The 27948-nt window shown below is 51.9% G+C and overlaps 12 protein-coding genes across 12 annotated transcripts; 6 read left to right on the top strand and 6 right to left on the bottom strand.

Annotated features, from left to right (window-relative positions):
• Positions 1 to 345: 345 nt before the first annotated feature.
• ACET3X_003378 (uncharacterized protein) lies at positions 346 to 2001 on the top strand (the record flags this gene model as incomplete). Its single annotated transcript, XM_069448646.1, has 1 exon — positions 346 to 2001. The coding sequence occupies one exon, from the start codon at positions 346 to 348 to the stop codon at positions 1999 to 2001; it is 1656 nt and encodes a 551-aa protein (XP_069309925.1).
• A 509-nt stretch (positions 2002 to 2510) lies between these two features.
• Positions 2511 to 4539, top strand: ACET3X_003377 (uncharacterized protein; the record flags this gene model as incomplete). Its single annotated transcript, XM_069448645.1, has 4 exons — positions 2511 to 2781; positions 2842 to 3561; positions 3615 to 4207; positions 4264 to 4539. 4 exons carry the CDS (start codon positions 2511 to 2513, stop codon positions 4537 to 4539), a joined length of 1860 nt encoding a protein of 619 aa, XP_069309924.1.
• A 274-nt stretch (positions 4540 to 4813) lies between these two features.
• Positions 4814 to 6673, bottom strand: ACET3X_003376 (uncharacterized protein; the record flags this gene model as incomplete). Its single annotated transcript, XM_069448644.1, has 3 exons — positions 4814 to 5745; positions 5801 to 6414; positions 6471 to 6673. 3 exons carry the CDS (start codon positions 6671 to 6673, stop codon positions 4814 to 4816), a joined length of 1749 nt encoding a protein of 582 aa, XP_069309923.1.
• A 704-nt stretch (positions 6674 to 7377) lies between these two features.
• Positions 7378 to 8418, bottom strand: ACET3X_003375 (uncharacterized protein; the record flags this gene model as incomplete). The annotated part of the gene is made up of 2 exons (XM_069448643.1): positions 7378 to 7921; positions 7973 to 8418. The coding sequence occupies 2 exons, from the start codon at positions 8416 to 8418 to the stop codon at positions 7378 to 7380; spliced, it is 990 nt and encodes a 329-aa protein (XP_069309922.1).
• A 405-nt stretch (positions 8419 to 8823) lies between these two features.
• ACET3X_003374 (uncharacterized protein) lies at positions 8824 to 10103 on the top strand (the record flags this gene model as incomplete). The annotated part of the gene is made up of 3 exons (XM_069448642.1): positions 8824 to 8999; positions 9065 to 9286; positions 9356 to 10103. 3 exons carry the CDS (start codon positions 8824 to 8826, stop codon positions 10101 to 10103), a joined length of 1146 nt encoding a protein of 381 aa, XP_069309921.1.
• Positions 10104 to 10513: 410 nt separating this feature from the next.
• On the top strand, positions 10514 to 12130 carry ACET3X_003373 (uncharacterized protein; the record flags this gene model as incomplete). Its single annotated transcript, XM_069448641.1, has 1 exon — positions 10514 to 12130. One exon carries the CDS (start codon positions 10514 to 10516, stop codon positions 12128 to 12130), a length of 1617 nt encoding a protein of 538 aa, XP_069309920.1.
• A 327-nt stretch (positions 12131 to 12457) lies between these two features.
• ACET3X_003372 (uncharacterized protein) lies at positions 12458 to 13158 on the bottom strand (the record flags this gene model as incomplete). Its single annotated transcript, XM_069448640.1, has 2 exons — positions 12458 to 12865; positions 12919 to 13158. The coding sequence occupies 2 exons, from the start codon at positions 13156 to 13158 to the stop codon at positions 12458 to 12460; spliced, it is 648 nt and encodes a 215-aa protein (XP_069309919.1).
• Positions 13159 to 13563: 405 nt separating this feature from the next.
• On the bottom strand, positions 13564 to 16854 carry ACET3X_003371 (uncharacterized protein; the record flags this gene model as incomplete). Its single annotated transcript, XM_069448639.1, has 5 exons — positions 13564 to 13689; positions 13745 to 14196; positions 14259 to 14960; positions 15011 to 16484; positions 16579 to 16854. The coding sequence occupies 5 exons, from the start codon at positions 16852 to 16854 to the stop codon at positions 13564 to 13566; spliced, it is 3030 nt and encodes a 1009-aa protein (XP_069309918.1).
• Positions 16855 to 19104: 2250 nt separating this feature from the next.
• Positions 19105 to 19736, top strand: ACET3X_003370 (uncharacterized protein; the record flags this gene model as incomplete). The annotated part of the gene is made up of 3 exons (XM_069448638.1): positions 19105 to 19261; positions 19390 to 19661; positions 19716 to 19736. 3 exons carry the CDS (start codon positions 19105 to 19107, stop codon positions 19734 to 19736), a joined length of 450 nt encoding a protein of 149 aa, XP_069309917.1.
• A 287-nt stretch (positions 19737 to 20023) lies between these two features.
• On the top strand, positions 20024 to 20920 carry ACET3X_003369 (uncharacterized protein; the record flags this gene model as incomplete). Its single annotated transcript, XM_069448636.1, has 1 exon — positions 20024 to 20920. The coding sequence occupies one exon, from the start codon at positions 20024 to 20026 to the stop codon at positions 20918 to 20920; it is 897 nt and encodes a 298-aa protein (XP_069309916.1).
• Positions 20921 to 23100: 2180 nt separating this feature from the next.
• On the bottom strand, positions 23101 to 25613 carry ACET3X_003368 (uncharacterized protein). The gene is made up of 3 exons (XM_069448635.1): positions 24121 to 25613; positions 23560 to 24061; positions 23101 to 23492 (listed from the first exon to the last, which is right to left on the bottom strand). Exons 1-3 carry the CDS (start codon positions 24596 to 24598, stop codon positions 23162 to 23164), a joined length of 1311 nt encoding a protein of 436 aa, XP_069309915.1. The 5' UTR covers positions 24599 to 25613; the 3' UTR covers positions 23101 to 23161.
• Positions 25614 to 25928: 315 nt separating this feature from the next.
• Positions 25929 to 27464, bottom strand: ACET3X_003367 (uncharacterized protein; the record flags this gene model as incomplete). The annotated part of the gene is made up of 4 exons (XM_069448634.1): positions 25929 to 26923; positions 26976 to 27197; positions 27254 to 27392; positions 27450 to 27464. The coding sequence occupies 4 exons, from the start codon at positions 27462 to 27464 to the stop codon at positions 25929 to 25931; spliced, it is 1371 nt and encodes a 456-aa protein (XP_069309914.1).
• Positions 27465 to 27948: the final 484 nt, after the last annotated feature.

Genomic DNA, 27948 nt, shown 5'->3' with positions numbered 1-27948 from the left:
ATAGCCACCGGCAATGACGACGTCGATCTCCTGAGCACTACCCTGTCGGAAAAACTCTAGCCGAACTGCACCAATGAGGAAGACCAGCCGTAGAGCCGGTCCGACGACCCCATACCTGGACCGGCGACTACCCCGGGTTTCCAATGTAAACACGGGTTTTTGAGCGGTAGCGCGTCCATCACGAGTTTCATGTGGGGTAGTCGATGAGCATATTCCGGAAGACAAGGTTCTCTAGGAATAATACGTGCGGCCAACAACCACGCAGTCTTATAGCCTTCGGAGTATAAATACCTCGTATCATCATCCCGCGATTGACCGGAATCCCTACTGAGGACATCCGTCACCATGTATATTTCTACGGCTATTGCGATCGTTGGTCTTTTGACTGGCTCGTCCGTTGGAAGTCCGCTCAGCAGTAAAAGTGGGCTTACACGTCGGGCTGAAACGTTTGACAATCCAGTTTTGTGGCAGGACTATCCCGATCTTGACGTGTTCCGGATAGGCGATGTTTTCTATTACTCCTCATCGACTTTCGCCTTCTCGCCAGGCGCGCCGGTACTCAAATCCTACGACCTCGTCAATTGGACGCCAGTAACTCACAGCGTACCAAGACTGAACTTTGGCTCGCAATACGACCTCGATAACCCATCGGACCGCGCGTACGTCGAGGGTATCTGGGCCAGCACTCTCAGATATCGGGAATCGACCGACAAGTTCATCTGGATCGGCTGCATCCAGTCTACTGGCGAGTCGTACATATGGACTGCCGACGGAACCAATGCAGCCGCCAACAACGGCGAAGTTTCAAACTGGAATTGGACCGCTGCAGGTACATTTCCAAAGTGCTACTACGATAATGGGCTTTTCATTGATGACGACGACACTATGTACATGGTGTACGACAAATACCAGATCAAGGTTGCCCAGTTGAATGCAGACGGCACAGCAGAAGTCAGAAGTCAGCAAGTCTACGAGGATCCAAATGGACTTTACCTTGAGGGTTCGCGAATGTACAAGATCAATGGGACATACTACATCTTCGCTACTAAGCCGGCCGACGATGAATGGGTGTTGAAGTCGGACAGTCCATGGGGCCCATACGAGGCGCGAATTCTGGTCGACAGCATTGCAGGACCTTTGGCCAACGCGGGCAACAGTCACCAGGGTGGCGTGGTTGATGACAAGGATGGAAACTGGTACTATGTTGCGTTCCTGGACTCCTACCCTGGTGGTCGTATTCCCGTGGTTGCACCTTTGACTTGGACGGAAGATGGATGGCCAGAAGTCGTAAGAGTAAACGGCGAGTGGGGCAAGACATATCCTATACCAGTCACAACAGATAAGACCGTTCCTCCACCTACAGGCTTCGACGACTTTACCGGAACAGCTCTAAGCGATGAGTGGGAGTGGAACCACAACCCTGACAACAGCAAGTGGAGCCTAGCAGGTGATGCTGGCGGTCTCCAGCTCCAGACCGCTACCGTCACTACTGATCTCTACTCGGCGCGTAACACCTTAACACACCGCATACTCGGCCCGAAGTCGTCGGGAACCTTTAAAATTGACATTAGCAAGATGGCTACTGGTGATCGCGCCGGTGCCGTACTCTTCCGCGATACTGGGGCGTACATTGGTTTCCACAAAGAAAACTCAACGACGACCAAGCTTGTCATGGTCAACGACCTAAAAATGAATGCGGACTGGACCACAAACTCTACCGGTACTGTTGCTGCCACAGGGCCTGCTCTCGCGTCTAATACCACAGAGTTCTGGCTTCGCGTCGAGTCCGACATCACGCCTGCCTTTGGTACTAACATCATGCGACAAACGACTTTCTGGTATTCTATCGATGGAAGCGATTTCTTGCAACTTGGCCCGGCATTCGATATGTCTAACACCTGGCAATTCTTCACTGGATACCGGTTTGGTGTGTTCAACTTCGCGACAGCGGAGTTGGGTGGTGAGATCACGGTTGAGAATTTCGAGTTGAAGCTGGTGTAGACGTAGTGTATTACGACTACAATGTAACGATATCTATCAATTAGTTGGTTTGCCTCCACCGATTCTACGAACACAACCATGTACGTCTTCCTGTGTGAGTCTCCGAAACATCAATTGTACGGTGAAGAGCCGTATCGGAGATAAGATATTGCCGCGGTATCTGCGGATGTTATGGTGACGGTATCGGCGTCTATGTCTCCACGGTAGAGGGCACGCGCAAGCTCTGTTTGTACACCTGCAACCAAACAGCATCGAGGATGTCCGCATGTCTTGATATATTGATACTAACAGATTCATTCATCCCCACAATTACACAGATGTCATGCATGACTTCACATAATCACATGGGCATGCAATCGCACAATCGCAGGCGGTCGAGTATCTATATAAGGCCTTACTCCAGTCCCTGTTATTTGCCAAAGCCGAGTCAACTCGCTATTTATAACTTACATCAACGCTTTATAAGGACACCGTCAGTTTATACTTTATTATAGAACGCTGAGATCAAGATGAGTCACGGCTACCACCACCACAACCACGAGAAGAAGCCCCTGCAGTGGTTTGCATCACCACTTGCAGAGGATCACCACAAGAAGGAGGATCGAAGCCCTCCTGTCATCCTTGAGAACACAGAAGCAGTCCTCGAGGGCAAAACTCAGGGTGACGACGGTGGCAATGGCCCTCCACTCCAGGTCAAGGCAGACGACACCAGGTTGCACGATATGCCGGAGTTCCAGCGTCATGCTGAAGCGACTACTCAAGAGCTCTTCTTCGATCTTTGTGAGTCCTCCAGTACCCTCTCTTATTAGAGATTGCAACGCTAACATAATGCTCTTCCAGTCTTCGTCGCCAACTTGACCACGTTTACATCACTGAAGGAGATCAACGACAGCGGCTCTCTCAGCGCCTATATCGGCTTCTTCGCACTCTTGTGGTTGACTTGGTACTCCAACTCCCTGTTCGACGTTCGCTTCACCGCGGACTGTATCTTCGAGCGATGCGCCAAGGCTCTGCACTACGGCGTCATGGTCGGCTTCGCTGTCGTTGGTCCTGCTTGGGAGCCTGGAAAAGCTTCAAGCTCGCTCCAGAAGTACCAGGTTTTATCGTTCATTCTCATGGTCTCCCGCCTGGTGCTTGCTGCCCAATACGCCGTCACATTGTTCTTCTTGCGAAAACATCGGAAAACGATACTTCCGATGTCTCTGGTTATCGGATCAACACTCGTTGCCGCGATCATATACGGGTGCTTGACTGCAGCTCTTCCCAAAGAGACGTGCAACCTGGATTTGGGTGTCTGCAAGGAGTTTACGACGCACGTTCATATCGCGTGGTATATCATCAGCGCCGCTGAGATCGTCATAACAGTAGCGATATCGTGCGTGTGGCGTGTCATCTCCTTCAAGGGTACACACCTTGTGCAGCGCATGTCGCTACTCACTTTGATCATCCTCGGAGAAGGCATCATTGTCATTTGCAAGGCTATCTCCAAGATCGTCAAGAACGGCTCGCAATTCGACGACGCGCTCACTGGCCAGATCGTGGCCTCAGTACTGATAATCTGTATGTTCAAGACCTTCCCCTCAGCTATGCGTCCATTTACTGACGTTCATCAGATCTGCTGTACATGCTCTACTTTGACCGAATGCATGAAGAGCACTTCGGTACCATCAAGCAGCAAGTCTGGGCCTCATTGCACTTCTTCCTGCACATCACACTCGTCTTGGTTCTACAAGGTGTCTCATACCTTGTCATGTGGGTCGTCGCCTTGATCCGAATGGACAACATCGATGGAAAGTTCCGCGAGATTGAAGCGCTTAGTGTTAAGGGCGCTTATGCGAACGGTACGCTCTTTGCGGATGCTCTCCGTCTAAAGATTGACACCTACCTCTGGAACACGATCCCCAAGGGCGTCGATGCAAGCAAGGCACTTGAGACTTGGAACAGCAGTTTGATCTTGCTGGCCCAGAGCTTCGACAACTTGCAGAAGAACAAAGCAAACCTGACGGCAGTGGATATGATCACCACTAGCCTGAATAACGCAGAGAGCATGGCGATTCAGACCATGTTTGATAGCCTTGCCATCTCGGTACCCAAGGCGGCTAAGAACACCACCGAAATAGTCGAGAACAAAGTCTTCGACAAGGTCGGTCTTCTCAAGAAGTACGAGACGCGCTTCGAGCTTGTCTTCGACTACGTCTTCCTCTCAGTAAGCTACCCTTATCGCTTTCATGCTTTCTCGAATCTTACTAACACATAATGCAGGCCGGCCTCGCTATCACGTTCATGGCGATCATTGCCTTCATCTCGTTACCGGAAAAGAAGCGCCACCTGCGGCAATATATGCGCCTTCTGTTCAGTGTCATCTTCGGTTTCGCGATCTGCCTGATCTGCCTCGTCAATACGAACAAGCCGAACCAGAAGCACTACATGGAGAGCAACTGGATGTTACCAACCATCTGCATGATCTTCGCCCTCTGCGTACTGGTGAGCCATGCGAGACCTTGGCGGCGTTCACATCACAGGTGGCATGGTGCTTGAGGATGTGAGTAGAGTTGGAGTTCAGAGCGATCAATTTGGGTAGAATGGGCCGTAAGTACGGCTGTAATAGCTGCACTGGGACCACCCCCTTCCGCGTTTCATAGACCGTTGTACAAGAATCGAGTTAATATCTACACTTTATTATCGCATGCAAGATCAGATATTGCAAAGAGATAATTGATTCCAGGATTGGAGCTCTTCTACTTGACCCCTCCTTCTCACTCTGAAGTCATGCCTTGCCTCAAGGTATCCACCAGTGTATCTACCCTGCCGCCTAAAACACCCGTCCCTTGGTTTGTTGCATCTTGGCAACGTTGAAGTTCTTAATCAAGAAGACCCAAACAAGACACAATCCCATGATCGCCGTTCCCGCAATCAACATCCTCTTCTGCGCAATACCGTACGCCTCTTCAATCGCCAACCTCGTCGCACTTCCCCTCTCATAACTCAACTGCTCATCCAAACTTCCGTAGATAAGATCAAAGTTCTCCAAAGCCTCAGCTGGCAACAAATCCATGAGGGCTTGTGGGAAAGAATTTGTCCAGATAGCACCGGAGATGGTGGATCCAACTGCGCCACCTAGCCATCCGAAGATATTGAGGAGCGCGAGCACTGATGCAATATGCTGATGGTCTGCGGCAGCCATAACGGCAATCTGCTCGCATAGAATGATAATAGAGCCACCGATTGCGATGAAGACTTGGCACATGACCAGGTATCCCACGCTCGTGTTTGGATGGCGGAAATAGATCATAAGACCTTGACCGAGAATATAGATGGGTACAGCGATGAAGAGAAGCCAGCGGAAGTAGCCAGTCTTGCTGATGACAAGACCGACCGACAGCAGCAAGACACCAGAAAGGACATCGAAGGTCGAAGCAACATAGCCTGCTTCAGCGATAGTAAGGTTGGTGACTACCTGCAGGAATGAGGTGAAGTAGGAGTTCCAGGCGTAATATGAGATCTGGTATGTGAAGGACAGGAGACATGCGCCGAGGACCGAACGGCTAGTCAAGAGGTCGAAAGGCAGAAAGGGCTTTCCGGCTGTGAAGCGCTCATGGAGACCGAATAGTATGAGAAGGACGAAGCCAACGACCAACATCGCGATAATGTAGCCTGTTGACCAACCGTTAGGTGCTGAGTCGGCGAGAGTGAACGGAAGGAGGAAGATGACGAGACCGGCGGCTAGTAGGAAAGCGCCGGGAACTGTACAAATGTCAGTATATCTTGATGTGTACATGCGAGGGCATATAGAACGAACCGTCAAACTCTCGAATATGAAAGATGATACTCTGCATCGGGTTTCTCCCACTCGACTCGCGCTCCAGCACACCAGTCTTTTTCGCCTTCCGCAAGTTGAGCTTCAGCACAACAAACAGTGGGGCGGCCACAAAGGGCAGAACGATAGCGAAAGTACCGAAACCCCAGCGCCAGTTAATATTGTTATAGAACCCTTCAGCCGCCTTAGGACCTGCAAATGCTGTGATGATGTATGGCGAAGAGGTGAAAGCGAACGCCAAACCTCGATGTTTCAGACTACTAGAGTCTGCGGTGATAACATCGACACAGTAGATCATACCACCGAATCCGATCGTATAAAAGACCTGTGCTGCGCAGTACGTAGCGAGGTTTGTAGACGCGGCCATGATGATCAAACCGAGGGTAGCAAAACACACCATAGTAGCGAAACCTTCAGCACGGCCCCAGAGATCGAGCAGTTTGGCGGTCGGGATGTAGACCGCTGCAGCCATGGAGTTGGATACGATGGAGATGACGGTAAGCAGCGAGTGTTCTTCGAATCCGGAGGTTACGTAGGGCGTAAGGTTGCCGGTAATGGATGACTGGAAAGCGTTTGTGAGGTACAAGAACCACATGCTGCGAGCTGCGTCAGTCGTGAAATCAACGTATAGCCGGCGATTCGAGCGACGTACCATATGAACGCGCATGCCAGAGATGTCTTAGTCCATGCCAAAGTGACAGCCTCTACCTCTCGCACACCCTCTTGCGCAGACTGTGATGGCATATTAGCCTCCTCGACCTTGCGAATTGCGTCTTCCTCGTCAATAGACATGTTGCCGATGCTCTTTTCCCTGGTAGGCTCGGTGCCTGGCTGGACAGCAGAGATAGAGTCCATGATCGCCGGCGAGTCTCTCAACGACCTAGAAGTGTAGATAGAGCAATCGAATGCACAGAATTTCCATCGGCCAGGGATACAGAGCTCAAATACATTCCCACAGGTCTGGGTCCTGCGCGGCAGCGCAAGCTTAGCGTGAGGCTTGTGTAGGCCAACATGCCCAAGCAAAAGCTTCTCGCGCTGGACGCCTTGGAGCTAGAACTGGTCCCGGAGCTTGACCGCGACCTCTCGACCACACAACCAGACGGCATACACGAGCTGTTGGGTAAGGCCTTGGCCATATTAGGCACGAATGGACGACGATCTAGCCTGGTGCAGCATGGTGTTGATGAAGCAATCTTATCAGATGGATCCTAAGCCGGGTTTAGAGACGGCCTAAACACCATCTTCGGCACATTTCCGGTACTATGAGCTCTACGCCCGTAATTCTTTTGTGGTAGGCGGCCTTAGGACAACGAGGCGCAACGAGTGTGGTTTTGTGGCGTGCGAAAATTTGCGCATGGTTCGATGATGGGTGGAGCTCATGTCAGATGGGTTCTTGATCTTATCTTATCTTGATCTAGATCAGCTGCTAGACGCGAACATGACACGCCTCGTTTCCGACGAGCGGCGCTAGCATAGCGTCCGTAGTGATGGTGGAAGGAGTTGGGAAAAGAATACCTGAATTTCTGCCGAAGGGATTGCCTAGATTCATGGTTCCTGCTCTACTTGAAGTCCTTCTCGCTCAACGAATCTTCCGTCTTCTGTATCCTTTCCCAGGTTTCACTCCACTTCTCCCACTCGCCCTCAGGTAGCTTACCCTTGATCGGGAGCCTTCCGCCTTCCATGGTTCCGAAGCCGGTGACCCTCTTTACTGCCTCTTTGATACCCACAATACCGTATTTGCCGATGTATTCCTCGGCCGTGCTGACCGTGTACTGCAACTGCTTCATCTTCTTGAGATTCTCATCGCTTATCGGCCTTGTCTCGGCCAGCTTCATCAAAGAGCACACAGTCTTGGGGTATATAGCCGCGAGACCATCGATGACGCCTGCCGCATCGAAAATGACAATGGGTCCGAGTTGTTGGCCAAGACCAGAGTAGACGCGGAACTTGTTGTGGTCGATCTTGGGGTCAAGTGACACTTGGTTGTGCCATGAGACGACTGCGTGCGACATCTTGCAGCCGACGATGTTGGGGTGTTGGGCGAGGATGCGGTAGGTTTCGGGTGTGACCATCACGCCGTTGGTTACACCAGGGTAGTTGTAGCTATAGCTCTGTTAGTAAGATGCGAATGAATTCTCGCGCATGAACACATACATCAGTACTGGCAGAGGGCTCTTGTCTGCAACGACGGTATACCACTCCCTAATGCCTTCCTGGCTCGCCGCTGCGCCAAAGTACCCTGGCGCGAGCACGAGTCCCCATTGTGCGCCTGCCTTCTTGAAGTCCTCTAACCACTCCAACGTCTCGTCAACGCTGTTAATCAGGGTACCAGCCATGATGGGGTAGTCCTTGAAGCCCGCCTCATCTAGCCCTTTCCGCACACCAGAGACGAGGTCGATGCGCTCTTGTCGCGACATGTGAATAGCCTCGCCCGTGGAGCCGAGCAAGACAAGACCGCGCACTCCATTTTTGGCAAGGAAGACAGAGTGCTCAACTTGCGTTTGCACGTCGACTGCAGGTTGCAGCGAGTTTGATTCGGACTGGGGTTTGAAGAAGGTTGGGACAGGGACGAAGACGCCGGTGGGCGGTGATGATGTCATGTTGGTGGCTTGTGCGTAGAATTGCTTTCTGGCTGCTTGGTGACGAGTTTCCTTGTTGATCAGAGTCAAAAGTCAAACAACGAATATCATGCGATGGCGACTACTGTGAGTTTTATTGCGTGTCTTGGTCATCCGCTCCTCGGGTTTCTTTACTCCAGCTGCCGAAGCTACGTGCCCCGCGGTGGAGCTCTTCTGGCCCTTTTGACCCCGCGCTGCCGCTCGGCTTACCGCGAAAGGGACATGGCGGCGGCAATACGCTGATTGGACGAGATGATATTGAGGTGGACTGAGATGGCTATGTCATGTTCAATGTTTAGAAGTCCGTTCGACGCCCCTCACAGTACGACTTGATCACTTTGAGCACCAGAAAGAGCTAGGGAAGCAAAGCATTGAAAAACAGCAGCCATGGGTAAGATTGCGAAGATTGAATACTTCCGTGTCCCACCACGTTGGCTATTCGTCAAGATCACGGATGCGGATGGGAATTTTGGTTGGGGTGAAGCATCATTGGAGGGCCATACACAAGCCGTTGAAGGGTGCTTGGACGCTTGGGCTGAGCGATACGTCGGCTTTGAAGCAGAGTGAGACTCTCTCAATATCTCAAGCACTGTTGTACACGATGTTACGAAGGCTAACGACATCAAAGTGAAATCGAGCACATATGGCAGATGTGCTGGCGAACCAGTTTCTACCGTGGCGGGCCAGTTTTCATGAGCGCACTAGCTGGTATCGACATCGCACTGTGGGATCTAAAGGCGAGAAAACTCAATGTGCCAATCTATCAGTTATTGGGCGGGAAGGTACGCGACAAGCTCAAAGTGTACGCGTGGATCGGCGGAGATAGACCAAAAGATGTCAAGGAGCAAGCGTAAGTAAACTAAGTGACGACGGACCTGCTACAAAGGTCCAGCAAATCAGTACTGACACATCGATACAGTCTAGCACGCAGGGACCAAGGGTTCCGCGCTGTAAAGATGAACGCAACAGAAGACATAGGCTGGCTCGACTCGCCTTCCGTCCTTCAATCAGCTGTCGAACGTCTCAAAACTGTCAAGGAGCTAGGAATGGACGCCGGCATGGATTTCCACGGCCGCGTCCACAAACCCATGGCCAAGCAGCTCGCCCGCGCCCTAGAACCACACCACCCAATGTTCATCGAAGAACCTCTACTCTCCGAACACATCGGCGGCATCAAGTCTTTGCACGAGCAAACGTCCATCCCCATCGCATTAGGAGAACGTCTCCACTCGCGCTGGGATGTACGCCCCTTCTTGGAAGCCGGCTGCGTTGATGTCTTGCAACCCGACATCTCCCACATTGGCGGCATCTCAGAAATGCGTCGTATAGCTTCCGCAGCCGAGACGTACGACGTCGCCATTGCACCACACTGCCCACTAGGCCCTATTGCACTTGCCGCATGTGTCCAAGTAGATTGCACGCTACCTAATTTTGCGATTCAAGAAATGAGTTTGGGAATTCACTATAATGCTGGGAGTCAGGATCTGACGTCTTATACAAAGAACCCAGAGGTATGGGATGTGAAGGATGGGTACATTGAGCTGATGAAGGGGCCAGGGTTGGGGATTGAGGTTGATGAGGAGATGATCAGACGTGAGAGCAAGGATGCGAAGGCTTGGGTCAGTCCAGGGTTCATTGGGCCGGGAGGGGAGGTCAGGGAGTGGTAGAGCGTGAGTATCCTCACGTCATTCTTGGATGGTAAGCAGAAGTGACATAGCATGACCTGGAGGTATTCAAATCGTCTTCACGCAACTTAAAACACGGTCACATACGCTGTGTACCTCCTAGCTATCTCATCTGTCATTCAATCCATTGTGTGTTCCAAGATGAAGGAGTCCACAATAGGCCGACTTTCCACCTTCACCTTCACACTTTCTTTTCCTATTGTCGTCTTCAGCATTCAATACTGCTCACTATCTCAACCTACAATAGCCATGTAGCTATTGTCCCATCTACTGCTGCTCAGCAGGTCCCAAGTAGTAAGTACATAAACAGTGTTTCCCCATCTTTCCCTTCTTTCTCCAGCCCTCACACATCTCTCTCACACACACATACACCATCACAACATCTCGCCAAAATGGCATTTCTCTTCTTCGCCGCCGTCTTCACTCTTCTGGGCTGGCTCGCTTGCGAGCATGACCTCTTCTCGTTCATCTCTTCGGTCCCTGCGGCTGGTCCGCATACCGCGTCATCTTCGCCTTCGTCTTCGGCCTCTGCTCCGGCTGGTCCGGTAGTATCGCCATCACCATCGCCTTCTCTGCCGCGTCGAGAGCGTCGGGCTCTCGCTCGGTCACAGTCACGGTCTCCTCCTCCAGTCCCTGCGTGGGCACGTCCTGGCTCCCTCCTCTCGCCTCCTCGGCACCGCCCTGTCGAGGACAAGTACGACACTTTTCTGGACGTCAAGTCCACAGAGGCCGAAGGCCGAATGGAACGAGTTTGGGACCCGGTGAATGGGTGGAAGTGGGCTGCGATCCGTGGTGGGAGATTGGCCGCGAGGCTGACTCCTCTTCCGAACTCTCCTCTTCCGTCGCCTGTCATCGCTTCGCATTCTCCTCCAGCCGTGGTTCTTCCTGCTCCTGTTTCCGCTCCGCCAGCACCTGCGCCAACACCCATCGTCGTCTCTCCGCCTCTTCGCTCGGTCACGTCCATCCTCGCTGGCATTCCTTCTCAGCCCCAAGGGCTCACACACGTCTTTCCGCTGCCGGCTCCAGCACCATTGTCACAGCCACAGCCTCTGTTTGGTGGGTTGTCGCTGGCGGCACCTGCTAAGTATGCTTCGAGCTTCCTGACTTTGGCGCTGCCCGACCCCACACCCTCGGTCTCAATGCCGCTGGCTCCTCCTCCTTCTCCTCCTCTACCGACCTCTCTTCCAGCTGGGGCTGACCATAAGCCCCAGGCTGATGACATCTCTGGATTTGTGGCCCCTCCTCCTCCCTCCCCCTCTCCTTTCACCTTTGGTGGTGGCTTTGGTGTTTCCGCTGGGACTACTCACGCTCCTTCCTCTGGTGGCACCTTCGGGGCCATATTCAACTTCGCAGCACCATCGTCTTTCTCCTCTCTCTCCTCTCCAGCACCCTCCGCCTCCGCCTCCGGTCGCCCTCGCGATCGACGAATCATCAAAAGGGTCTACGAACCCCGCTTCGAAGACGACCGAGACGACGACGACTCTCTCGACAAGAAGTACTGGGACGCGGGCTTCACCACGCTCGACTCCCTCATGAACGCCGACATCCGGATGGTGACCGGCAGCGGGCTCGAAAACATAGCCGACTACATCTCCGGTTCCACCCTCGCCTCGTTCGAGCACAATCTCCGGCAGAAGGAGAACGGACTTCGTCGCTTGGCTAACCTCCTGTGTTGGCAGTGCGGATCCACTCGGCCGCAGCCCCCTGGTGGGACTGTGGCCCTTGGCCAACTCATCACCGTGCTGGCACGGGTCGATGACTTGGTGAGGGGATTCGTAGCTGACAATGGAGGTCAGCAGCAGTTGTTCGTGCAGGGCGACTTCTTCAAGTGGGCGCGGGCGTGGCGCTACTTGGAGAAGCATTGGTGGCAGGTCAGGAAGACCAAGATGAAGCAAGAGCTGGACCCGGCTGTGTATGGGCGGTGGGTGGAGTTGGTGAAGCGGCACCAAGCCCATTGGGTACGCTTTCTTCGTGAAGTTCCTGATGAGGGTAAAGGTCATGACTGGTGAGGTGTTGAGCAGTTGTTCTTGTTTGCGAGCATCTTTTTTTTCGGTTTGCTATTTCTTTTGTATGCTTGTTGTCGGCTGGTCCGCAATAGGTGCTGCTCTTCACGGTTAGTAGATAGTTGAGAGTGGTACCTTTTTCTGCCTTCTCATGTCATCTTCAAACCATGTCTACTCTTGTTGAAAACGTTCATTACAGCCTAATATGCCTATTTTCAATTACTCCGGGCTGTGCTATCAATCAGTCCCAACACCATCGAAGCACCGACAGTGGCTTGACACTTCTTCGAAACTCGTTGTAACCATTCGCGGATCCCCCCGGGCTGCTCTGCGCTACTCTTCATCTACATTATCTGAGCCTGAATTCCCACTGAAATGCTTAAACATGGGTGCCATCGGCGACTCGCCCAAGATTCCAGAGTGATGTGTCGGCGGTAGAGGAAGGTGAACGGGTCGGAGGCCACGCGGTAGCATGGGCGTAGGTGGGATAATAATATCAGGTCGAGCCGGCGAGCCAGCTGGAGTGGTAGATGCGACTGGGGACGAAGTCGGGAAGCTTGTAACGGTATGCATAGTGGAACTGTCGCTCAGCGTCTCGTCATTATATACCGTAAGGCTCCAGAGTATGCCCACCCATGGCCAGACAAAGCCCTCCTCATTCCAGAACCACGTGTGGTCGTCCGCGTACTCCATTAGAGCGTAGGTGGAAAAGAAGAGCGCAAACGCAAAGAGGCCCCCAATCTTGCAACTGTTAGTCCCTATCAGCCACATATGCAGCGGGAAAGGTTACATACCATACCCACGGTCAGTTCCTGGGGTCTCGGAAAGTACCCAGGCTGCTCATACTCGGCAGCTGCGAAGAGAATAGTGGTAGCAAGTGCGATGTACGCGTATTTGTACGTGAACAAATTCGCAATGATCCTTTGGTATTCTTGGCGGATACAGTCGGGGAGGAAGGAATCCACAAATCGTGTTTGAACGCGATATAGAAAACTTGGTGCAGTGGCGGTCGGGGTAGAAGTCGGGGCCGCCATAGTTGGTGACGCGGTTCTAGAGGTTGTCGAGTGTGTCGACGTCGCCACTGCCGTCTCAGCGAAGTGCGTAGCTATATTCGGATTGGGGACTGTACGTCAGGTGTGAGTGGTGAAAGTATCGACTGCGCCTTCCAGTGCAGAATTGCAAGCGCGAGAGTAAGAAAGAAAAGTGCTGTGCTTTCGATTTGGATAAAGAGGTAACAAACGACAGTTGTTGAGATGACATATGCAGCAAACGCGCGTGCGCTAATTGACCAAACACAAAGAACTGACCTGTCGGATCTCCACCAATCTACAGCGCAAAGGTGCGATAGCTCATACTGACACCCAAACTCCATTTTTGAAACGTATCTTGGGTCTATTCAGGGTATATCGCCAATCTATTGCCTACTCTTCGGGTACCAATCACTCCTTGGGTTTGAAAACACGATGCCTGGCCAAGAGTTGCGATATCATGAAATGCGACACGTCTTCGTCAGCCCAATACGTCATGTGACTCGCTATACTAGCCAGCAGCGAGATGTCAAAAGCCTGTGATAATGTTAGACTAACACGAAGATGCAGTGAGAGAAAAGTCGTCACTTACGCCTTCTTGAATACTGTAGTCCACCCGACCGTTACTATTCAGTGCGCGCACTTTCTGTTCCTCCTTCTTGAGTTTCCGGCTTCGTTCCTCTAGCTCCTGCCATTCAAGGTCCATTTCCACGTCTCGCTCGCCATCTTCACTCTGCTGGCTCTTTCTTCGCTTTTGGAAGCCAGCGAAGAGTGTCTCTATGTCGCCTTCGATGAGCGTAGGAGGGTGCTCACCATCTTCACCTTCGGCGATGGTTTCTTGTCCCAGGCGGCGACGACGTTCCTCGCTAATGAAGGCGCTGGTAGGCTCATTGAGGCCTGGGACGAGATTCGCGGCGTTGTTCGAAGGAGGTGCGGTGGCAGTGAGCGGGCGAGAACTGCGTTGTCCTTGTGTACTGTTGCCTGCGCCTGTCATGTCTGTTCCTGATATACCAAGACTGCGGTTCAGTAGTCCACTGGCAATACCTGCAGCCCATTGATGTCAGTATGTGGTTCTTGATCAGCAGCATGGGGCGATGTTGACTTACCGGAACCAAGAGAAGTCCAAAAGTCCGTCACGCCCTGACCGACTCGTTGACCGATGCCAGTGAAGCCTTGGGACGCTGGCGCACCGAAGATGCCTTTCTTGGTATATGGCAAAGGCTGGGCTTTGAGCGCCGACATGGCTGGTGATATCAAAGGCTCAATGCGGTAACTTATCGGATCAGTCGGATGGAAGATGTTGAAGACTTGCTTGCAAAGAGGCGAGGATGTCGTAATGTCGAACGCATGCTCATCCCCACCTTGCGAAAACGGGTCATCGATAGATGTCGCCGGTGTCTTCGGCGGCACAAACGCAGTGGCCGAAGTTTGTGGTCTTGCGACAATCGTACGTCCCTTCAACATCTGGAACAGCCCAATCGGTGACCCAAGAGCATAAAAGTCCTCCACCTCAAAGTCTAGCTTCAATCCCTCTTCGGAAGACCTTCGCTGCTTCATCGACTGCGAGCTTGGCTTGGCTTTCGGGTCTTTCTGTATGCAGAGAATATCGAACATGATAGCAGACCCGAGAGAATGCCCAACCAAGCTTACCTTTCCTTTGAATGACGGATTCCGCTCCTTGAACAGGCGGTATGTGCGGTTCAGCTCGTTCACAACGATTCGAGAGATGTGACCTTTGTATGCAGGACTCTGATATAGCAGGATGTCAAGAGCCAGATCAGTGAGGAAATTACGGACGGCGGGTACGCCTACAGTGGTTAGCGGGGTTCAAAGTGTAAGACTTTCTTGCGCAACGCACCTTCAACGGTTATATCCTCGAGATTGGGATACTCCTCATCTTCATGATCGAGGTCGCCCAAGTCGTGTTCCTTGCGGTTGTGTTTCAAGCTTTGCTTAGGAAAGTCCAGCAAGTGCCTCCAGATGATGGGAATGACCTGTATGCGATTGTTCTTGGTCTCCGATTCCGTCTCCGCATTCAAAGCCTGCAGGTCGGGCGAAGCTGCGTATACAGATTTGAGGGACTTGCGCATAGTGTTCACGTCGTGAATGAAGTTTATGGACTCCATCCGCATGCCAAGTCGCTGTCCGATACCATGTGTTACTAGAAGCAGGTGCTCAATCTCACGGTCTTGATCACTGCCATGCTGGGTCTTGTAGTCTTCACGCATCTCTTTCTCCTCACGCTTCCGTATCTCCTCTTCCTGTTGCTGCTCGTATTCTGGCTTTGAGGATGTCATGAGTGATGAGACCTGCCTTTCAAGGTTGCGTCTGCGCGTTTGGGAAGGTGACATGCTTCGCTCATTTTCCGAGTTTTCTGCATCGGTGTTCGCGTCAGAATCGGATTGCTTGCCGTGGTCTGAACCGTATGCCAGCGCAGGCGTTGAGGGTCGGTCCGTCTGCTTTGCGCCTTGAGGGCCCTTGGCAGGAGTAGGCTGCTTCTTCTTTTCTCTGGGATCGGTGTAACCACGGATGTACTTGTATCCAGCATAATGCGCTCCTCCGGCGAAGCGCTGATACAGCGTGCTGCCCATGCGAGACCACATGTCGTCGGTCAACATCCACGCTGTCGTTTCGTCTTGGTACGTGACAGTCGAGTTCAGGTGGGCGCCGAAGAGTCGATGCGTGCGCGGCAGGTCGGCAGGCGCGTTGGAGGTTGCAGCTGCATCGCCAGGTCTCGAATCGTTTGATTGTTTCGAGGCTTCTTTTCGCAGACTGTCGTACGATGACTTGGGCGTAACTGGATTTGACGTTGAGTCGCGATTTAGCCTACCCAGCTCTTTGCGGTGGTCATCACCAGCACTCGGACCCATGGAGAGTGGCCGGGCACGAGGCTGCGAAACTGCGCGCTTCTCCTCTGGCTTTCCAAACTTCCACGGCTTCACTTTCAGATAGCCCTCCTCTAGTTGCATGGCTAGACCTTCGTCGACGGCCTCGCCGTCCGGTGTGAACCATGTTCCTCGCTTGACGTCGTAAACAGGACCCAACCAGTATGATGGCGCCAGCTCGCGTGTCTCGATCTCGACATCGAACAGGTAGTCTTCGTTGACGGGCACCTTTGTGGTTTTAGGGGGTGTGTTGTTCGATTGGGTAGGCGTAGTGGGACTAGCAATGCCCCTTCTCAGCTCGTCGGCATCGGCTTCGTCGGCAGTCTTCTGGAAGGCCGCCTCAATGGCGCGAGAATCTCCAGCACTGAAGGGTATCCACTTCTTGGGTTTGGGCAGGGCGGTGTCTGGGGCCATGGCATGTTTCGAAAGCGGTTTGCGCTTGGGCGTCTGCCAAAGTCAGTGTTGCAATCACAAGGCAGTTCTAGTATGGTAAGAAGATAGAGGCAACTTGATGTGCGTACAGTGTGTATTGGCTACTTACATCTATAGCATGGAACCACCTCACAGCCAGCGGAGGACAGTCTGGGGGATATCGCTTGAGACTCAACCTATGCCTCCGATCGATGACATGGTCTCCTCCTTGCTGGGAAGCCAGTACTGCTGCAGCTATGTCTTTTTCCTTGTCCTGCTCCATCTTCTTTGCCTTGTCCGCGCTTCCCTCGGGCCTGGACGCTGCTGGGGGCTTGGGTGTACCTGCCCGCGATGGCCATGGCGACAGATTGGAGAGAAAGCCCTGTCGGTTGTCCGGTGCAGCCATCCTGTCAACTGGAGGGGCGTCGCCGCCGACACGAAGCTTGGCCAGCCAGGACTTTGCGCGATATCGTGAAGCTTGAAACGGTGGAGACAGCGGCCTCAAGCGGGGCGATCGGGCAGGCACGCGAAGAGGGACGCGTCGAGAAAACGTCTTGGCGTTGGTGGGAGGGCTAGAGGGGCATGGCAGGAGGATACATGTTATGCACTTGTCAGGCGGCGGCAGGTGTCAGGAACATTTGCATGTGCTCGTGTCGTGTCATGTCTTGCATGTGCCTGCTCCGGGGCTGCAGCCGCAACACGGGCTAGTTGGTTACATCACCACAGCCGCAACACGGGCTAGTTGGTTACATCACCACAGCCGCGTGGGGCAGCCGACAGCTCTTCCGCTCGTATCGCGTATCCATCCTCTCCGACCTACCGACACTGCAATCACGCCCCGAAACCCAGAACACCATGAATATCCACACCATACACGATCTGAATGCGCGCAGTTCAACGCCGCCGTCTAGTTCGCTCCAAACTTCGCGCGTGACCGACGCAGAGAGGCGGTTTTCGCGCTTCTCTGTCACGGATGCTGTGCATCTGAAGCTGAAGCTGCAAGCCCTCGACGACGCCGTCTCAAGAATATGCGAAGGAGAGCATGACCAATCTGATATCGAACGCATCAACAATGCATGTCAACCGCGGCCTTTTGAAGAGACCGTATACGTTGCTGGCTCGGAGGAGTTCTACCTTGTAGTAAAACGTCTCCCACGGCCGCATATCATCGCCGATGTCTATGCTGATGCATACAAACATGTCCTACAAGGCAAGCCTTATGTGAACAACTACAATCTGTCCAGATGTAGAGGCATAGACTGTGTCTTCTCCGACGTGAGGACTGTGCTTGGACATGTTGACCGCCTGTGTGACACCAATCTCGAAAGCGCCTTCGCCAAGCTCGAAAAACGAGGCATGTAATCCATCGGTGCATATACTACCATCTTCCTAACGTTGACTAGTCCAGCCATTTCCCTTCCTTCGGCTCCCGGCCGAGCTCCGCCTCCATGTATACTCATTCCTGCTTCCTCCCGAGCGTCGTATCATCCTCAGACCTCGATCCCAGCTTATTCAGCGCCCACGTCTCAATATTATGCGCGCCAACAGGCAGTTACATAACGAAGTCATCGAGTGTTTCTACAAGAACTGGAGACTTTACCTACGGGTGGACTCTTCACCCCTGGGCCAATTGCGTCGGGGCGAGATCTGTTATCAAGGAGTGAGACCTACCATCAACCCAGCCACCCTGGAGCTCCTTAAAGAACTTGAAATTCGCGTCTACGAACATCTAGTCTATCTGACTGGCCCACCCTCGAGCCGCATCAGCCACATTTTTGATACATTCAAACTTGAGCGCGTCCGCATAACGTTCGAGTTATCTGAGACTTTCAAAGGACGCAGTCAAGACCCGGAGATGGAGAGGTTTTGCAGACGGCTAATTGACCAAATCCCGGCATCAGTGAGTGTGTCGTGGCCTCGTAGCGAGGCCGCAGCCTTTTTCCGTAGCAACGCAGTAGAGCAGCGCTTATATCAAGCCTTACAGGAGAGGGATGGGAGGTGATCATATCGCTAGCGGTCTTCTTCTCATGAATGAGCTTGGATGTCCATGCTTAGCGATTGTATGCGACTACGAGAATAAAGAGCATATCTGGCGAGCACCCATGTGCTTGCACAAACTGTTCAACGAATTTGATCGGCATACAGTAGTATATCTAACGACGTCATCTAGTCTGCAAAAACTACAAATCTTCGAGTTCGACCATACCAAGTTCCTTTGGATCCTCGCCAAGTTGCTGAGTCTGGAGGAACTCTTGTGTAAGATGACAATACCCATGTTTCCGTCTTTGCATAGTCCAACCTGGCGATATTATCCATCGCGGAATCCGAGAGCATTGTTTCTTCCTACGGCAAAGGACCGAATTTCCCCACGTCATGTGCACGGCTCGATTTGGGGCATATAGAAATGCCGATTGCGGGGTTACTCCGCGAACGCGGAACTGAAGGCTTCAGCATTGATCTTCCGGTCTTCGGTACCCAGCAACGGCACGACACGCTCTGTTCTCCGAGCACTTTAATAGATGTATATAACTAAGCTGCGGCTATGATGTCTTTGGCGTCCACAGTCTCCCGCTAGTCTTTAGTAACTTATTCAGCCGTTCCCAGTATGCGTTTCTTCGATACTCTTACTGCACTTGCTGCTATCACTGTCTTCGCAATGGCACAGGATACACCAGCACCGCCTCAAATGACATTGATCTATCATATGGAAGCAGACCTTGGGGAACGATTCTCACTAGGCTCTATCCCAACGGGGGAAGAACGCATCGTCATTCCTATTATTGGGGGCACATTCAAAGGACCTAGAATTTCTGGTAAGTGCTTCCACTATAGATGTCCCATGTCAACAAAACCAAACATGTAGTATTGTCTCCTTTGTTACTAGCCGTTCTTTTTGTACCCGATGACGTCATACATACCGCGCGATACTCACGTTTCATAGGCAAAGTCCTCAACCTTGGTGCCGACTGGCGCCTAACAGACGCGCAAGGAAAGTTTCGGCCAGATGCTCGATACAACATCCAGACCGACGACGGTACATATATCTACGTACAGACTGAAGGCTTGCCCCCTGCTGTAGATGGCGCGCCATCAATGTTGCGAGGGAAATTTGAGACGAGCACGAACGGAACTGCTGCGTGGTTGAACGATGTGGCTGCTGTCGGCGTCATTAGGAGGAATGGCACATCAAGTGTGTTGATCGACATGTGGGAGGTAGGTGGACGGAATGAGTACCGCGAGGCTGGAGCGAAGCTGACAAAGACACAGGCATCTCCCCCTTCGGAGTGACGATGTTTTCAGTACGCAAATATAGAATAGCTTGATGACCGAGCCGGAATAATTGAGATCGTTTACCAGCTCGAAATATGCAGCGCAGTGTGTATATGCCTAATAATTGTGTTTTGTATGTTTCTTGCTGGGGCGGTGCTTGTGGCTTTACGCGTGGCTGGGGCGGCCGAAAATTGACGCCGACGTCGCTCTACTCAGGGAGGTTGCACCAAATCTCTACATCTCTCGCGACTCACATCCCACCATTTGCAAATACGTCAATCTCTATTCGCATACATCGCAGCACGATGATGGACGTGCAACAATGGCAAATTCTTCCGCCCGATCTGGTGGAGCTTCAAATTGGCCAGGTCGACCTTTTGCTGGCCATGTACCCTGAAGAGATCACCTTCGATGAGAATTCTCAAGGGATACTAGATATCTTGCGCGACACGGATGATGTCAGGTCTAGAACCGCTGTCAAGTTGACTCCAAGTATCTCGCTCATCCTTGATCTGCCGATCGCAATTGCCGAAGAAGACGCTTCACATTCAAAGTCATTGCGCTTAGACATCGGAGTACCCTTTGCGTATAGTGGGAGCCTTGCGCCTCCTGAGCCACCATCGGTCAAAGTCCGCGTTCAACAGCCGAACTGGATGAGCAAAGCCGCGACCGCACAGTTGACAGCGGATATTCCGGAAGATGAAGACCTACTGGGTACCATTGAGTTGATTCGAGAAGCGGCAGCCGAGTACCTCGCGAATATCGAGAAGAAGGATATGACCTCAGACACCGCAACCGAGGACCCTGGGCCGCTGGTAAGAGTTTGGTTCTACTTCCCGTCGATCAGCACGCGCTCCAAGCGCGACGACTTCATCAAGTACGCGCCATCCTATCATCTGACCGGCTTCCTCTACGCTGGCAAACCTGGTCTACTATGTGTCGAAGGTGGGTCGCAAAGTATAGACGACTACATGAAATTTATCAAGACGGAGAGCTGGGGCGATATCCCTGCACACCATAAGAAAGTTAGCGAGCGACATAGAGAGAAGTGCGAGAAGAGGGTGTTTCGGAGCATGACCGAGATTACAGATACGGTCGGTGAGAGACGCGGTCAAAGAGCTAACCGAGGGGATATGAAGGCGATTGAAGAGTGGCTTGTGGAAAGAGGTCTAGGCGACGCCTTTACGAAGGTTTTGATGTAGTCTAGAGGTTGACAAGATCAGGAGGTGATAGTATTCTCCTCTACTTCCCCAAACTATCGCTTTCGACTGCGCTCTTTGCGCTTTCTATGCCAGCATTTTCTACGACATCCTTGATGTGGAAGATCAACGTCGGTATTTCACTCAGTCCCATGCCATTCCCCCTCAGATACAACATCGTCACTTTGTCGACAGTCTTACAGCCCAGTCCCGCCTTGTGTTGAGCGAGCAGCCACAGCACACCGCTTCCATGTGGTGTCCCACACAATGCTTTAGCCTCTTCAGAGTCTGTTGAGAAGGAAATTCCTGGCCATCTTGGGAGCCAGCCATCACACGAAACCCCCGGCTTCGCTCTCTCTTGCCGCTGTTTGCGGAGGGAAGCAAGAACAGTGCTGCAGACAGCCCGAGTATCCGCATTCAGAATCTCGTACCTCACGACAACCTCCATTTTGGGTACGAGCGCTGGCTCAGTAGGGGGAGCCAACGACTTCCATTGCAGAAACGCAATGTCGGACCAATATCGTAGCTTTGGCAGACCGGTTACCAGCGTCGCTGGATCTACGTCTCGACATGGGTTCATCATCGCCAATGGTGTCGTGTTGCATTCTGCTACCAAAACACCGCTTTCAGCGTTCAACACGCTCTGGATATGGCCCATCGTAGCTGGATAGGTCTTGCCCTCGATTGTAACGACATCCTCATGTAATGTAAGTTTACCCACTGTAGAGGTATTGGAAGGAAGAGATCTAGGATTGCGGCCCAAAGCCCGGATTAGATTTGCGCAGGGACCAGATTTGGGGGAAGTAAGAGTGAATGTGCCCCAGCCCCATTCTTCAAGATCTCCGCAGTCTTGAAACTGGCTTTGGGGCGGGCCGTTGGCGATATCTGCGACAGTGAGATCGAGTAGGCGTTTTCCTTTTGCGAGGGCATCGTGGTATGCCAAGTTTGACTTGGTCTTGCGCGTATCGATGTTGTTACTCATGTTTGGCTTATGAGATGGCGTGATACCAACCGACAATTCGAGTTGGTTCGGCGGGTCGAGAAATGTTTGTATGCGAGGGAATTTCGCACAAACTTGCATGTGATTGATTCACAGCACTACCTGCTCTGGAACAAAGTTAGAATGATCGTTACTTTGTCAAAGACTGAGGTATCCAGGGAAAATTTACAAATGGATGTTTAAGCTGTGGGCTTAGTCGCTTCGATTCACTCAGGTATACAAAGTCCTTGTGAACATCGCCTATGCCCACACCTTGACATTCTGACACTGTCCCAACACACTGCTCAGGCTATGGCGTTTGATGCATGGTCAGTTATCTCCAACTTCGTATGTCGCTTACCTACTCTGAATATTCTCTCTTAAAAGATTGCTTTCACTCGAGTTAATATTCATTTAAAAATATCCCTCCAATTATTCACTAGCAGCTGCTGTACGTACTGTGGAGGTCGAGCCACAAAGAGCGAGTCCAGTATCGTGCTTGATAAGGATCATATTGTTAATTCAGGAATCACGATGCCGAACCATAGTTGCGATCTAATCTATCCACTTCATCCTATGGTACTGCAATGATAACGCAGGTTAGCTTAATCCAACCAAAAATTACACAGTTCTCAACGACCTGAACAAATAGAATCTCTCAGATAACAAAACCCGCAAGTATAAGAATGCTCCTGCCCTCTTACAAAGCGGTTTTGTGCAACACCCTCATAGGTCAGAATGAAGATCTGTTCAAAACGCCCCAAAACATGTAATACTTGTAAGCTGGCGTATTATGGTGTATGTCGGGTACAAATCAAGTAGCTGTCTTTGTCGCATCCAAAATTGGGGGCTTGTAGTACAACCCGTAGGTCTGCGGCACGTGAGTTTGTCTATACTTGGCTAGGCTTCTTCAGACGCGACGCGATCGCGCAGCGCCACCTATGTAATCTCTCCAGCCATCCCACATTCCACAATCCTCTTGCACAATGACAATGCTAACCACAGCGCAAACTACAAATGGCAGCCGTGTGCAACAGCAAGGCCTCCTTCCCGGGTCAAATTTCCACGCGACACTATGACTGCCGAGCGCAAAGAAATACCCGCAAAGCCTGCAAGATCGATGATGAGCCGGCAATGCACATGTCGGATTCGGGTTTGACGAGACATTACGATTAATTTAGAGCGCGCATTCCCGTACATGGTATGGTACATATTACTAATTGCTACAGGAAGCCGCGCGCTCAATCTTCTATTCTATGCTTGGCTCAGAGACTGGACCCAGCCTTTCGTGCTCCAGGGAAGTTCTCCTGGAGAGCATCCCATAGTGGCTCGCCACCCATGGTCATATCCTTCCACGCAGGACAAGCGAGATCCAGAAGTGGCGCGGCGAGGGTGTCGGTTACCAACTTGATCGGGACCTCAAGGGTGGCCAACAGAGGAGAGAGCGAGTTGGGCAAGAATGTCTTGAGCACCTCAAACACGAAACACAGGAGGTTGTTATTCTCAAGCAAGGTAGTTGCGTTTATCACGCCACCCGTGATGTTACCGACATTGACACCAGAGAATGAGTTTACAGTACCGGTGTTACCGCCAATGCTGCAAAGAAATGTCAGTACTGAACGCTAATTGCCAAGCAAAGGAATGATTGAAAGGTTTCACGTACCTGCCAAGGACTGGGTGCCTTAGGACCCAACTTACAATGTCCAGATTGAGAGGAACAAGGCCATACTCTATCGGTTTGCGGTACCAGTTTTCAGGGATGGTTTCGTGACCTCTGCGGTACTCAAACGATCCATTGCTCCCCTCGTAGACAGCAAAGAATTTACGGAAGACCTCTTGTGTGAGGATGCCATCGGGGTGTTCGGCTGTGTGGTTGGAAAGCAGCCGACCGAGGAAGAAATAACCGGCGTTACGGCTTACCATTCCGGTGATAGGTCCATAGTAGAAGTTGGGATTATGTGCGACGCTGTACTTCCAACGGCGGGCAGCCTGGTCGGCCAGCAAATCCATAGAGATGACACCATTCTCGTCGGCGCGATCATGAATATCGCGGAACAGCGTCATGTTCATTGTCCAGGCATCACCCGTAACGTAAAGGTCATCGCGCGTGAGAGACGAGTCGGACTCAATCCAGTTGTGCGAACCTTGAAGACCCCGTGGATCACCTACCAAGCAGTAAGCATGAGGGGGTTTGATGCAATGCGATGCAGGACGGTTCACATACCGAGAAGGCCAAGAAGGTTTCCCAGGATATTGTCTGTGCCAGTCGCTGGACCTCCAATAGAGAAGCCCGGATCCAACGATAACGGGTTCCCTGTCCAGACTGTACCCATAACACCGAGTACGAGTGCGAGCTCTGTACCCATGCCCATCACTTGATTGATGGCAGCAACAACCTCTACAAAACTTGTAACACCATCGCGGGAAATGTATCCATGGTTGGCCAAGGCATTAAGTCCGGGGCAAGGTCCGCGCTGGTCTTTACCCTTAGGAGCCCGGAAAGCGTGTTCACCAGTGATGTCAATGGGTTTGGTGACGTCTACAAGGAATCTCTTGGATTGCTTCAACTCGTTGACCGATCGGATAGCTGCATCTAGCTTTTCTGGTGTGAGGTTTTTGAGGTGACTCGGGTTAAGAGCAGGGAAGGCATTGACAAGGATGTTGCCTGAAAAGAGTGTGAGAAGAGGAAACGACAACTTCATGGTGAGTAGAATGGTAAGAAAAGAGCGACTGCGAGGCAAACAACAAGCAACCAAAGAGAGATGAGGAAATGGTAATTACATGTTGAGCCCTACGAGCACTGTGTGAACAGCATGGATGTCTGCTCGGGCGGTGAGACGCGGACGAAGTGCTGAAAACGGATGAACGATACAGGAAAGAGGCTGTTCCCCGATTGGGCTGGGGAGTTTCTGACACATGACAGGCTAACCTCTTTTTCTGGTCGAGGAGTGAAGCAACGTCTATCTTCATTTAACAGCCCTGGGAGAACTGTACGTGGGGAGAGCTATCAAAAGCCGTGGCACGGAAAATGCCAACGGTCCCGGCTCCGCTCATGCCAGGTACGAGACTCATGGGAGGCTAGACGAATAGATCCCACGCGGATACTTCGGATGTTCAGAAGGAGCCTGGCTGACGATTCCGGATACGTGCTCTGAAACAAGTCCAGCGGAGGAAGGGATCGAAGGAAGAGGAACAGGCAGATCGACACTGGTGGGATCGCACTGCCGCGCTGTAAAGGTCCGACTAAACGGTCCGTTCAGCAAGGTCCAACCGTGTCCGGAGACAGGAAACCGAAGCTGTCATCATCCTCGCACGGTCCGATCCGGTTTACTCAACGACTTCGATTCAGGGTTGATGCGATTATATGCTGCGCTTTTGCATAAATCACCAAGATTGCGACTCTCACGTTGAGGTTTGCTAGGAAATAGAGTACCACATACAGACCCTAGGCGCCATCGTAGAAACCTCAAACAAGTCTTTAACCACGAATCGTTGAAGACCCACCCGACATCTTCAAGAAGCACCGAAGCAATCAGATCGAGAAAACAAGGTGACAAAAATCTGGCTGTCGCTGTGGGGCGTACCCAGGTCAAGTGTGCCGTTGGGAAGGCTGATCCTTGCCGTGCCGTGGTTAAATTACGGGCCCCTTTCAAGGATGATCCTCCTTACCCCGCGTACAAGCTTCTCACGGTTTTACAAGTACCTGAATACGATAGCAAGCAACCCCCACCCATTGCGTACGTCTGCAGTCATGGCTTTGACCGACTTCGGCGCAAGATTGGAATACGAAGAGATATCAGGCCGTCCTGATTCATGTACGCATTCTCCGAGGAAGGGCATCATGTTCCATGTACCTGTCGCGTACCAAGTGATTCAGCGCTGATGACTTGGGTGTGTGTGTGTGTGTGTGTGGTGCGAACAAGTAGACATTGGGTATATTATTTACAATCGAATTTAACCTCCCTTCATAGCATATGCTTGATCCAGACGCCTGTACTCCATCTATACCATAGTCGAGCAAATAGCAAGACATCAAACGTGTTCTGTTCCCTTCGTGGCCGGCTTTCCCCAATCCTGTGGTCTTCCATCAGTGACGTCCTGGGTCACCACGGAAGCATTCCTGTGACTTACTTCCACTTCATGAGTCTGGATGATCCAGCCTCCAGAGTCTCTTTCGGGATCGTATTCCGCCTTTGTCAAACGGGCCCGGTCACTGTTGTCGTCCATATCGTCTAGCGGGATAAATTGGCCTTCGTCTCCAGCTTTAGGTTTGATGGAGAGACGTACAGTTTTCTCGTGACCGCCAGTCGTGGAGCTGTTGTTCGTGCTGTTCTTTGATCCTTTGCTATTCGAAGAGCCTTGTGCCGAGGTGTTCTTGCTTGAGGCGAATGTCGATGTAATCTTCGGCCAGAACTTGGCAATCAACATGCGATGAGCCGGCATGCATCCGCAGATGACGGAAACGTCAATCTCGATAACACTCCACATACCGGCGTTCATGTAATCCCAGGTGACGTTTTTCGTGTTCGAGAAATGAATGAGTGATTCCAGACGAATGACCGAGACCACAATGACGATGATACCAACACCGAACATGGCCATGACCATGAGTTTCTTCTTCAGACTCATGTTAAGTCCTGCCAGATGCTTCATTGGAAGCGCCATTACGGCAGTATCCAGGAGGATGTTGACAGCGGCCGCGACATAACCTTGGAGATGAATGTTGTTGCACGTGCCCTCGTGGAGTCCATCCCACTGGTTCCAGGCCATACTAATGGGTACACATTGTACGAGGGTTACGACGAAAAACGTGACGGTATACATGCCACAGACACCCATCACGCTGTAGGTGAGGACCCGAAAGCTCTTTGCCGGAAAGACGCGAAGGTAGAAGAAGAGGATGGAGATCTTCGAGATGCCGAGACCGGTCACGTAGAATATCTCTCCGAGGTAGAAGTAGTACAAAACGTTGGTGATTTCGTAATCTTTCAACGTCCACATATCGCGTCCAAGACCGTTCTCGACCACTAGGATATTGTAAGTGATTGTCATATAAGCACAACCGACCGGAGATCTTACAAAAGTGAGCAAAGATGGCCGGAGGTATAGCTGTACAGAGCGTGATTCCCATTGTGAGATCGTCCCACGATACCTGTCGGCCGTTCTTGCCTACACTCGCAAGCATTCGTAGGATGAAGGCCACGATAGTCACGATACCCATGCTATACGCAACAGCAAGGAACGTGTTGCCTTTGGAGCGGACAGGCACCCCACAGCCCTGGCTGCTCACATTCTTCGTTTCTGTTATCGATGTCAGTGTCTTGACATGCATATTATAAGTGGCAAGGTTGACTTACGCAGAAGCTCGTATACAGTACATGTCTGCGCCGCGCAGACGCCCACCGCAGCATTGAGAGCTTCATTTGTACACATGCACTCTGAAGAGAGGTTCGTCGCACAGGTAGACTTGGGCAGCTCTTCCATAAAGCACGCTAGCTACACAAAGAAGTCAGATACAGGATTAGATGTCTGGCTATCGTAGGAGCAACATACAGAGCACGCCGGCATGCGCGCTGCCAACGCCTCAAGCGGATTCTGAGCATGAACGGCAGCCCCAAAGGCCGTTAGAAATGCTAAAAGAAGATTTAACCGCATTTGGAAATGTTCATATAAGGGCTTCGCAAAATCGAAGACAATGATGGAGAAACTGGAGAAAGAAAGAATGGTACAATGTTTCAGTCCACGCTAGGTCTCAATGCCATGGAAGTAGTGGGTTATGTACACCTTAAGCATTCCAACCGCACAGCACTCTTGGTGGAGGTTGCGAGAACACAAAAAGTGCGCATTCGAGCCAACTCCACCCGGGCCAAGGGGGAATCATACCGCAATATGGACCCGTGGAGGAGAACTTGGTAAACTAGGTTGCGAAAGGCACCGAGTTGTGGTGCGCAAGGGTTCGCTCCAAAGTTGCATCGAATCGGGGAACGACCGCGGGCGTGTAAGCCCGGCTCACGAAGCCAGGGTCTGTACATATTGCGCGGTGCTGCGTCTG

This window comes from Alternaria dauci, chromosome 2, assembly GCF_042100115.1.
Source record: "Alternaria dauci strain A2016 chromosome 2, whole genome shotgun sequence".
Lineage (NCBI taxonomy): Eukaryota > Fungi > Ascomycota > Dothideomycetes > Pleosporales > Pleosporaceae > Alternaria > Alternaria dauci.
Note: the sequence above shows the minus strand (reverse complement) of the source record. Positions and strands in the feature narration are given on the sequence as shown.